This window comes from Herpailurus yagouaroundi, unplaced genomic scaffold (assembly GCF_014898765.1).
Source record: "Herpailurus yagouaroundi ecotype Mexico unplaced genomic scaffold, PumYag 180, whole genome shotgun sequence".
In the NCBI taxonomy this organism is placed as follows: Eukaryota; Metazoa; Chordata; class Mammalia; order Carnivora; family Felidae; genus Herpailurus; species Herpailurus yagouaroundi.
The window spans coordinates 357,000-369,278 of NW_024412411.1; the positions used below are offsets into that span (position 1 = coordinate 357,000).

General features: G+C 37.3%; 2 protein-coding genes across 2 annotated transcripts; both read left to right on the top strand.

The window, feature by feature from the left end:
* Positions 1 to 951, top strand: LOC121039495 (olfactory receptor 52K2-like). Its single transcript, XM_040489740.1, has one exon. It carries the CDS (start codon positions 7 to 9, stop codon positions 949 to 951), a length of 945 nt encoding a protein of 314 aa, XP_040345674.1. The 5' UTR covers positions 1 to 6.
* An 8,512-nt stretch (positions 952 to 9,463) lies between these two features.
* Positions 9,464 to 10,476, top strand: LOC121039496 (olfactory receptor 52E2-like). The gene has a single exon (XM_040489741.1). It carries the CDS (start codon positions 9,529 to 9,531, stop codon positions 10,474 to 10,476), a length of 948 nt encoding a protein of 315 aa, XP_040345675.1. The 5' UTR covers positions 9,464 to 9,528.
* The last annotated feature ends 1,803 nt before the right edge of the window (positions 10,477 to 12,279 follow it).

A 12,279-nucleotide genomic window follows, 5' to 3' on the forward strand; every position in this document is an offset into this window, starting at 1 on the left:
TGCATAATGTTAAATTACAACAGGACCAGTCTTCACCCTACCAGCTTTCTACTGCTTGGCATTCCAGGATTGGAGGCTGTTCACATATGGATTTCTATCCCTTTTTGTCTAGTCTACCTCGTGTCACTAATGGGAAATGTTGCCCTTTTATTAATTGTCAAGACAGACCACAAACTACACGAACCTATGTACCTCTTTCTATGCATGCTTTCAGTGGCTGATTTGATTCTTACTTCTTCTACACTTCCCAAGATACTTAGCCTCTTCTGGTTCAATTACAGAGAGATCTACTTTGAAGCCTGCCTCACTCAAATGTATCTTATTCATTCTCTGTCTACTATGGAATCTGGATTTATCCTGGCCATGGCTTTTGACCGCTACATAGCCATTTGCCACCCATTAAGACATTCCACTATCCTGACCCCTGCAGTGATTATAGGCTTCGGTTTGGGCATTGTCTTTAGAGGAGCTGTACTCCTCAGTCCACATCCCTTTCTCCTGAGGTGGCTTTCCTACTGCAGAAATAATGTCATCTCCCATACGTACTGTGAGTTTATGGCTGTGATAAAGCTAGTTTGCACTGAAACCAAGATTCGTAGAGCCTACAGCCTAATTGTGGCATTCCTGACAGGGGGATTGGATTTCATATTGATCATCTGTTCTTATGTCCTTATTCTTTTCACTGTCTTTAACCTGCCTTCGAAAGCTGCCCGCCTCAAGACCTTAAGTACATGTGTCTCCCATGTATGGGTCATCTTAGTGTTTTATACACCAGCCTTTTTCTCTTTTCTCACTCATAGGTTTGGCCACCACATCGCTCCACATATCCATATTTTTATAGCCAATATATATCTTCTTATTCCACCTATGATGAACCCTATTATTTATGGTGTAAAAACCAAGAGAATCCGGGAGGGATTCTTTAAATTCTTAATAATCAAATGTGTTTGAAAGCATATATTGCTGCTTTCAAGATTCTCCCTTTGTCTTTTTCTTTTAAACATTTGACTGATACTTTAGGTAAGGATATCTTGTTTTCATTCTGCTTAGAATTTGTTGAGCTTCTTGTTTGTGAGGATTGAAGTTTTTTTTTTTTTTATCAATTTTTGATAAATTTCAGCCATTATTTCTTCAAATGTTATTTCTGTCTCTCCTGTCCTTCTAGGATTTTCTTTATAGGTTTTTTTTTTTTTTTTGCTTTTCAGGCTGAATAGTTTCAATTGGCCTCTCTTCAAGCTTGCTTATTCATTTTTTTTCTCTAAGTTTAAATATGCTTTTGAGCACCTATTGTGAATTTTACATTCATTTATTATACATTTCCATTATATTTGGTTCTTTTTAAATAATTCCTGTCTATTTATACTCTGTATTTGGTGACACATGATTCTCAAACTTTTCCTTTTCTTCTTTAGACTTGGTTTATTTTAGTTCTTGGAACTTATTTGTAATAGCTGATATCAAGTCTGCTTCATAAGCAAGATTTTTACTTGGAGTGGGTTTTGTTTGTTTGTTTTGTTTTGTTTTGTTTTTGAAATCTTGTGCATGCACTATGCACATGGGTAGGTGGCCTTCTATATTCCTAAAAATATGTTGGAACTTTTCAAATCCTCCTATGAACATCTCATTCTCTGTTTTTATTTGTTTGCTTGTTTTTGTTTTGTTTGTTTGTTGGCTGGTTTGTTTTTGAGTTTTATAGTCAGTCTTTTGTTAACCCAATTAGTAAGTTTGTCTTAGGACGCTTTAATGTTTGTTGTTTTTTTTTTTTTAATTTTTTTTTTCAACGTTTATTTATTTTTGGGACAGAGGGAGACAGAGCATGAACGGGGGAGGGGCAGAGAGAGAGGGAGACACAGAATCGGAAACAGGCTCCAGGCTCTGAGCCATCATCCCAGAGCCTGACGCGGGGCTCAAACTCCCGGACGGCGAGATCGTGACCTGGCTGAAGTCGGACGCTTAACCGACTGCGCCACCCAGGCGCCCCGTGGACACTTTAATGTTAAACAATTGCCATTACAAATGCCTTTTTCTCATAGGTTGATTTCTGAGTCATGTCAAATAAAAACAAGCCTTTTGAATAGAGCATTTTTCAAGCTTCCTGTTGTGTCAAATAGTGACAGTTTATTTTGATGGTGATTTTTGGACTGCCAAACCAATTTTGTCCCTTCTTTTGGATGCTGGGATGCTGGTTTTCAAAGATATAGAATGCATTTCTAAAAACTTTAAATGCCTGTGTCGATTAACTTTAATATCTGTGTCATTTCTGGGTCAGTTTCAATTGATTAATTTTTCTTACTTATTATGAATTTTGTTTTTCTATTACTTTTCATGACTTATAGGTTGGAATGGATTATATAATTATATATGATAATATATAAAACATATATAAACATATAAAATATGTAAAAAAACAATATATATTTTACCCTGTGGAATGCTAAATTCTTTTTTGTATTTCTATGTTTTCAGGCTTTGTTCTGTGACTTGATTAGATTGAATATTGGTCAAGCTTGTCAGGTTTTGTTTTAGGCTGTACAGTGTGAAACCAGAGCAATATTTCATCTAGTACTCATTTTGTCTCACTGTTTGGTTTCCCTATATTTTCCTATATCACAATAAATTATGAAAAATTCCTCAGTGACTTCTCAAAAAGGGTTGGCTTCAAATATTGTCCCAATTTTGTGTGTGTGGTTTTGGGTAGATTGGTTCACAGAGGTTTTGCTCCAACTAATCTGAACTAATTAGTTCACAATGAACTAATCAGTATTGAAGTAATTTTTAAAGCAGTCCTTCTGAAGAACAAAGAAGTTGTCTCTCTGCAGATTTCTTCTCTTTGGTACACTGATTTACTGTTTCTGTTTTATTCTTCCAAGAATCCCAGATCCAGGGGCACCTGGGTGGCTCATTCGATTAAGCATCCAACTCTTGACTTCAGCTCATGTCATGATCTCATGGGTTCGTGAGTTCAAGCTCCGCATTAGGCTCTGCGCTGACAGCAGGATTCTCTATCTCCCTCTCTCTCTCTCTCTCTCTCTGCCCCTTCACCACTCACTCTCTCTCAAAAATAAAAATAGAAATAAATACCTTTTTTTCAAAAATTAAAAAAAAATAATGTTTATTTATTTTTGAGAGACAGAGAAACAGAGGATGAGCAGGGGAGGAGCAGATAGAGAGAGACACACACAGAAAGAATCCAAAGCAGACCCCAGGCTCTGAGCTGTCAGCACACGATGCAGGGCTCAAACTCAATGAACTGAACTGTGAGATCATGAGCTGAGCCAAGCTTGAAAGTTGGATGGTTAACCGACTAAGCCACCTAGGCACCCCAAACAAACAAACAGAAATCTTAAAAGAAGAAGAAGGAGAAGGAGAAGGAGAAGGAGAAGGAGAAGAAGAAAGAAGAGGAAGAAGAGGAAGGGAAAGAAGAGGAGGAAGAGAAAGAAGAAAAAAGAAGAAAGCTGGAAGAGGAAAGAAGAATCCCAGCTCCAGATCCTGAATTTAAGAATCATGTTGTACTCTGCCTGGGCTCTACCTTTCCCTAATGTGTTTTGGTAACTTTCCCTATGCAGTAAGCTTGGGCAATTGAAAGGATAACCTCATTAGTTTCCCATCCCACAGATTCCATTGTCTTTCATTATCTGATGTCCAATACCTTGAGTGCCTTTACTTCATGTATTTTATGGTACTTTAGTTCTTTCATGCACATTCGTGTTACTCCAACTTGTCCAAAAACAAATGTCCCCACATATTCCTTTAAGTTCAAATTTAGAAATCTTCAACTATCTAAATTCTTGTATCTGATTCTTCACTATACAAATTGTGAAACATTTTCCCATACTGTTCACTAATTGAGTAAACACACACAGACACACTCATATGCACATACAAACACACACAGTGTATCTGTATAGACTGATATAAAACACTTCCGTTGATAGGGTGCCTGGGTGGCTCAGTCGGTTGACATCTAGCTCTTGATTTCGGTTCAGGTCATGATCTCACATTTTGTGAGTTCAGGCCCCAGAAAGGGCTCTGTGTGGACAGTGGGAAGTCTGCTTGGGATTTACTCTTTCCTTCTGTCTGTGCCCCTCTCCTGCTTGTTCTTTCTCTCTCTCTCTCTTTCTCTCTATCTCTCTTCCTCTCTCTCAAAAGAAATAGATAAACAATAAAAATTATTTAAAAAAATTTTTTTAACATTTATTCATTATTGAGAGACAGAGAGAGACAGAGCATGGGAGGGGCAGAAAGAGGAGGAGACACAGAATCTGAAGCAGGCTCCAGGCTCTGAGCTGTCAGCACAGAGCCTGATGCGGGGCTCAAACTCACAAACTGTGAGATCATGACTTGAGCCGAAGTCAGATGCTTAACCAACTGAGCCACCCAGGTGCCCCCTAATAAAAATTATTTTTAAAATATTTAAAAATAAAACAAATACTTTATTTTAAATATACCTTTATTAAAAATAGAGCTGCTTTTGGAGGATGTTGCTTTCATCTGCATGAACTTTGCCTTTATTTTTATTGTAATGAAATCTAGATGTAACTACCAGTCATCCATGGTCAGTGCTTTATTGCTATCCATTTTTTATGAAGTTTATTTATTTATTTTGAGAGAGGGAGCAGGGGAGGGGCAGGGAGAGAGGGAGAGAGAGAATCACAAGCAGACTCCACACTCTCAGCACAGAGCCTGATGCAGGGCTTGAACTCACCAACAGTGAGATCATGACCTAAGCAGAAACAAAGAGACGCTTAACCGACTGAGCCACCCAGGTGCCCCTGCTATTCATCTTTGTATGTCAAATTTATTTCTTTGTATGACCAGCTGACATAATTGGAACTCCCTAAAGGCAACTGGCTGTAGGGGGTAAGGGATTTCCCTTTCCAATGAGGAAATCTTTAAATCCAATGAGTCTCAGAGGAGGACAATCTATGTACCATTTATTACCACTTCAATTCCCATCATGATTAGTTGCCACTACCACTTATTAATGTGATTATTATGTTATTCATTGTATTAAACACCATAACCATATTAATTCATTTAAGCTTCATATAGACAATATGATATATGTACTACTAGTATTCATATTTTCAAGTTCATGAAATTTGAGATTGTAAAGATGAAATTACATGAAAATAGTTATACAACCAATACTAGCAGAGCCAACTCTGAAGACAGGTCTTTCTCTACAGCATGAGGTTCATCACATTTTACCTAAAGACACTCATGCTGGTGTTAACACCAAAGGGAAGCTCTGTCCATTTAGAAGCATTAGCCACTTAGTTCCCTCTGTTTCCAGAAGACTAAAAGCCTTTCGTTCAAAGTATTCTAGATTATTTTGGTAATCAGAGATGTAGAAATATAAGTCTGCATATCTATCGGCATATCGATATATCTATATCTTTTTAATTAAATATTTAAAAAAAGAAGAGAAGAAATGGGATATGCAATCCCTGATATTTAACGCTATCTATGGAGTAGACTCCTGGTGTTAATAACACTATGCTTTCCTTGTACTTTACACATCAAATAGGGGCCTTTTACACCATACTGACTGAGAAAAAGGAAACAGGGAATTTTGTCTTTAAGAAGGGAAACTCAGATCCTGGGATAAAATATGTTATATAGCACTATATATATATATATTCCCTTCCATTCAAGTTGACATATTAAATCTCACAGTGCTAAATGTGTTCTTTTGAGACATCCTTAGTTGCTCTTTGTTTGATTTTGGCAAATCATTTATCCTATGAGCTCTAGTGAAGCTATCTCAATGAATAATATAAACATCAGAGGCAAAATAAATGGTACAGTGGATGGCAAGGGAAGTCTGCAAGTGTAGACTGGTCAGAGAAGACTAAGGACAGGAGAAGTGGTAGAAAAGGGGACAAAATGCCTCATTATGTTTTCTGTGTTGGCTTATGTCTGGTATACCTCATCCATTGGTCATCAGTGTTTGTTAGTTCTAATTTCACAGATTCCTTCCAATGCTAGCAACTAAAGAGCAACAGAGAATTTAATTACACTACTTGACATTGTTACCTAGTCCCTCACATCCATTTGGAAATGGAAATCCCAGGCTTACATTTGAAAGGCAAAATTAAATAACAAAAGTAATAGTAAGGAAAGGCAGCACTTAGGGAATTTGAGATGGAGACTATTTATAAACAAGAACAGAATTACTGAAACGTAATATTTTATGGGCTTACTGGTGCATGCAACTGAACAAAATGTTTTCTAGGTTTGAAAGATATTTGAGACCAAAAGTAATGGTAAATGAGGTAGTTAAACTCTGAAGTAGTGCACACTGCCTGCGACTCTGGCGATGCGTCTGAGAGGTGTGGCTAGATGCTTTGTTTGAACTTTATAAAGTGAGAGTAACATAAAGATCAAGTAAAACCATAAATCAAGGTCCGTTTAAATGGCCCAAGTATTCATATTTGTCTTTGCATATCAGTCTGATCACATTCACAGAAATTGATTTATGCTAGGTTCATTAAGTGTTTTCAATCCAAAATAGCAATTTGCTTTTATAGACAGTTTCTAAGTAAAACGACAGTTTTCCAATGAAGAGAAAAAATAAGCCTGATAGGAGAAAAGATGTTTTAGAGACATAATCAGGGCAATAACTATCTAGTTTTCACTTGAAAATCAGCCTCTTTTTGTTCTTATTTATTTGTTTAGTGAAACTATCAGCAAAATAAATCCATGCTGTTTTCAGTAATTACGGGGCGGTGTTTATGAAGTGGATATACGGAGCAAAATATGACTTTTGGTAGTGTGTTTTCTTTCCCTAGGGTAACGTTTATGCTTTCTTTCACTTTTTGAATTTTAAGATTAAAACAAATATTACTGGCTAATTCCAAAATCCTCACCCTCCATACCTGTTTCTGGCACAAACTTTCCTTCCCTCTATAGATTATCATAAGATATGGGTCACATATTTGAGATACAAAGAGTATTTTTTAAAATATTTATTTCTTTACTTTTGAGAGAGAGGGAGCACAAGCAGGGGAGGAGCAGAGAGAGAGGGAGACACAGAAACCCAGGTGCCCCACGAAGAGTATTTTTTTTTTAATTTTTTTATTCTTTATTTTTGAGAGAGAGATAGAGAGACAGAGCATGAGCAGGAGGAGGAACAGAGAGAAAGGGAGGAACAGAGAGAAAGGGAGGCACAGAATCCAAAGCGGGCTCCAGGCTCTGAGCTGTCAGCACAGAGCCCGATGTGGGGCTCGAACCCATGAACCGTAAGATCATGACCTGAGCTGAGGTCAGACGCTTAACTGACTGAGCCACCCAGGCACCCCAACTATCTTTTTACTCCATTTGCTTTTAAGATCTCTATGATTTCTGAAACTCTATTAACTTTTTTAAAAATGTGTCTATATGGAGATGCAGTTGATTTATAACATTGTATAATTTAAGGTGTACTGTTGTTAATTTGGCACAGTTATATATTACATTATGATTACCACATAGCATTAGCTAACACCTTTAATCATATCTTTTTTATCATTTCTTATTTTTTTATCTCATTTTGTATATTTTTATTATCTTATTACCATTTCTGTTTTGGAGTTAGGAAAAATTAAAATCTAATCTCTTAGCTACCTTGAAGTTTATAATAGCAACATTTTTGTCTATAATCATTTTGCAGTGAATTAGATCTCCAGAACATATTACTAGTTGCAAATTTCCACTGACTCTTTGTTAACTTTTTAAAGTTATTCCTGATTTTTAAAATCCATTTTAAAGTCTCGCTCTGGGGCGCCTGGGTGGCGCAGTCGGTTAAGCGTCCGACTTCAGCCAGGTCACGATCTCGCGGTCCGTGAGTTCGAGTCCCGCGTCGGGCTCTGGGCTGATGGCTCAGAGCCTGGAGCCTGTTTCCGATTCTGTGTCTCCCTCTCTCTCTGCCCCTCCCCCGTTCATGCTCTGTCTCTGTCCCAAAAATAAATAAAAAACGTTGAAAAAAAAATTAAAGTCTCGCTCAAATCAAATTTCATTGTCCACGGACATCATGTGATAGAGTAATTGTGTACTTCCTCTGGCACCATTTATACTTCTCAGAAGCTACAGAAACATCTGTTGCGGTGCTTGAGCCTCTGGGACTCTCCAGTGGAGCTATAAAATCTGAAGTTAGCATTTCATGAGGGAATAATTCAAATCTCTGAATTCCTGGCTTTAATTCAACACAACACAATTAATCTGGAGGGATATAGACAACTTGTCTATGTTTACACAAACCTAAGACATGAGAGAGGCAGTGATGAGGGTACTGTAGCATATTGGTGTGAAGAAGAACTTTATAGAACTCAGGCATAAATATTCAAAATTACTATGGACTCTTGAGACTCAGCTGTGCTGAAAATAAACTGAGAGCATGCCATAGAGGAAGACACGGTGGTCCCTCTGAAGATAAATTGGAGACTTCTCTGGATTGCCTCCTTGTTGACAGGTAAATTGGTGTAGTCCCACCACATAGAACTAGCCACTAATAAGTTAGATCAGTATGCTCTTGGCATTTTCCCCAATCATCCTTTAGAAATTCTGGTCCACAAGGTACCTGGTACCAACTCTGGAAAAGTAAGTGTATGCAGGTATATTCTCTGGGCTTAAGAATAATTTAGTAAGAAATAACATACTAACCATTAGTTTCACAGTGAACAGCTGGTATCAACTGAGATGTTGGAATGTAAATTTTATATTATATATTTGTATATTAGATGTTATATTAATATTGTATATATTTATTTATATCATATATATATATATATATTTGTATGAATTATGAAAGCATAGACAATCTGCCAAAGTAACATTTTTCCAGGGATCCTGGAAAATCCAGGGAGCATACTTTTTGGATGTAAGGTCAATGACTTTGTTGCTATCTTAAAGCTATTATGCATTTAAGTGATCAGATGCTGGTTCTTTTATGGCCAGAAATTCACCAGGGCAGCAAATTTCAAAAGTATTGTCCTTTGAAGCATTGCAAGTGTGGAATGCTTATTATTCCTTCATGTCTTGCTTTTAAAAATCTCTATTTAGAATTTATCTCATGCCAAATTCTCCAACACCATAATTACTTTGGAGGAGTACTTCTCAGAGAAGGCATTGTTACAGGTTCCTTGTTAGAATGCGAGGAAGTTGAGTTATTTATCAGAAATTTTCCAAAAGGAAGGAAGGAAGGGAGGAAGGAAGAAAAGAAAAAGCGATTTTGCTTAGCCTGGCTATCACAGACAGAAGGAGAAGACTTAGTGTCAGGCAGAATGTTGTGGAGTTTCTGAGCTAAAGGAGATAGTCTTTACTCAAGCTAGTCCTTAATGAGATTAATAGCTGACAGTGAGTAATGCAATACATGTAATTTCAGAGAAGCTCACCAAGGAGGACTTAAAATATGAATAAAATTGCTCAGTTGCACTTTTACCTAAGTCATCCTACTGTATATTTACCAGAGTATATATGCACTTGACCACTCCAGGGACAAAGGAAGGAAAGAAAGCAAGACTATATCTTCACGTAGCCAGAATCACCATGATTGACTTTAACTACACTGCATTCACCAATCCTAGTACCTTCTTCCTGATGGGCATACCTGGCCTAGAATATTTGCATATTTGGATAGCCATCCCTTTCTGCTCAATGTATATTGTGGCGCTCATGGGAAACATACTTATCCTTTTTATCATCAAAACTGAGACTGTTCTCCATGAACCCATGTTCTATTTTCTTTCCATGTTGGCCATCACAGACCTCATCTTGTCAACCTCCACTCTTCCCAAGATGTTGGGTATGTTCTGGTTCCATTATCATGAAATCGGCTTCCATGCCTGTCTCACTCAGATGTTTTTCATCCATGCTTTCTCTGGGGTGGAGTCAGGGCTTCTTGTGGCCATGGCACTTGACCGGTATGTGGCAATCTGCAATCCGCTGAGACACACATCCATTCTTACAAATACTGTGGTGGCTCGAGTTGGCATAGTGGCACTTCTACGTGGCTTAGTACTAATGACACCACATCCATTTCTGGTAAGGAGATGGCCATATTGCCAGTCCAATGTAGTCCCCCACACATACTGTGAGCACATGGCTGTGGTGAAATTGGCTTGTGCTGACATTTCCATCAATAGTCTTTATAGTTTGGCAGTCATTGTCTTAATTGTTGGGACTGATGTGACATGCATCTCTCTGTCCTATGTACAGATACTTCGTACTATATTTAATCTCCCTTCTAATGATGCCAGGTTGAAAACCCTCAGCACTTGTGGGTCCCATGTGTGTGTCATCCTCACCTTCTACATCCCTGCTCTTTTTTCCTTCCTCACCCACCGTTTTAGTAAGCATATACCACGCCACACCCACATCCTGCTGGCCAACATGTACTTGTTGGTACCACCTATGCTGAACCCTATCATCTATGGAGTAAGGACCAGACAGATCCGAGAATGTGTTCAACAATTATTCATGACTAAAATCAGCTGAGAATTCTGGGTCTTATTTTTCCACTTATTCCCATCCTCCTGTAATTCTTTGGTATAAATTTCTTAGATTCTAGCTTCAGCAAGACCAAGTATTAGAATCTTAATTCTTACTATTTCCATAAGTGGAAGTTATATTTAACTAACATGCACATGTAAAACAGATACAGCAATACCTATGTTATAAGTTAATGGTTACAAAGTGTTTAGTACTGTTTCTAGTATATTGTAGCACCTAATAAAGATATTATTTCAGTCTGTGAAATAATTCTTCTGTGTGTTATGTGTTTGTTTTCTCAGTGTCTTTATGAAACATGCTTATTAGTTTATTTTATAAGATTAACCAAATAAGAACATCAGTCTGACTGTGGCTTTTTTTTAATGTTTATTTATTTTTGAAGGAGAGAGAGACAGAGCATGAACTGGGGAAGGGCAGAGAGAGGGAGACACCGAATTCTAAGCGGGCTCTAGGCTCTGAGCTGTCAGCACAGAGCCTGATGCAGGGCTCGGACTCAAGAACCATGAGAATGACCCAAGCCAAAGTCCGACGCTTAACTGACTGAGCCACCCAGATGCCCCTTTTTATCTTTTTTAATGGGGGAATTTTCAACTAGATAATCCAGATGGCAGTCTGCATTGGGTTGATTTGTCCTCTCACTGTAACCATAGGGAAAGTTGGTGAGAGATGGGCAGAAGAGAAAAATGTTGGGTAGGCCACAGAGCTTTCAGCTTGCAACTTATGAGAAGGGTGCATGTTAGGAACTCCCTTGAGAATTGATATGGATTGCAAAGTGAGTCATTCCCACTGCTAGTGCAAACACTGTGTATCTTTCAAACTTGTGGAAAATTTCAAAGAATTAGAACTGTTATTCCTGAAATGAGCAAATAAAATAAAATGATGACTGATTTTGCATTCATCTATCCACTCAGTAAGTATCTAGTAAGTATCTGTAATGTGCCCAACACTTATATGGGCATAGAAGACATGACAGTAAACAAAAGAAGCAAAATTATTTCCCTTAGTGAAGCTGATAGGCAATACGTAAAGATGGTAAATGAAAGTAATTAATGTATACTGATTATAAGGGGGACTTTTCTAGTAATATTTAATGTTACAAATTTTAGTCTAATATACTTCTGGTTGTATCCCACACCTTTTGATTGCTGATAGATACTGAAAGAGGAATCTTAAATTTTCCAAATACAATAGTGGATCTGACAATATTTTCTTTCATTTCATCAATTTTCTTCATGTAATTTGAACTCTGCACTTAAGTGCATATGCATTTATCTTCTTTTACCTTGATATAATACCCATCTTTATCCTTGACAGTATCTCTTATTCTGAATTCTACTTTGTCTTATATTAATATAGCCACTTCCTCCTCTTTTACATACTGTCTGCATGGCATGTGTTTTCCAACTTTTTAATTTAACCTATCTATGTATATTTAAAGGAGTTTATTGTACACAAATACAGTTGGATCTTGTTCTTTTATCCGATTTCACTATCTCTGTCTTAAATTGGTGTGTTTAGACCAGTACCATTTAATGTGATTAATGATATGGTTGAGCTTAAGTTTACCATTTTTGTATGTGTTTCCCATAAGTCTGATCTGTTTGTTGTTCTTATTCATCCCCTCCCCCCACTGCTTACTTTTGAATTTAAATAGTTTTAGTATTGAGTTTTAATCTATCTATTGGTTTTTGGCTATAATCTAGTTTATTTTATTTTATTTTTTAGGGATTGCTCTAGATCACAGTTTTCCAACTGTGACACTGTTACTATTTTCAGCCAGATAATAAT

What these genes read in the sequence shown, in the direction of transcription:
- LOC121039495 (XM_040489740.1), top strand. Translation starts at nt 7, where the DNA reads ATGTTAAATTACAACAGGACCAGTCTTCACCCTACCAGCTTTCTACTG.
- LOC121039496 (XM_040489741.1), top strand. Translation starts at nt 9,529, where the DNA reads ATGATTGACTTTAACTACACTGCATTCACCAATCCTAGTACCTTCTTC.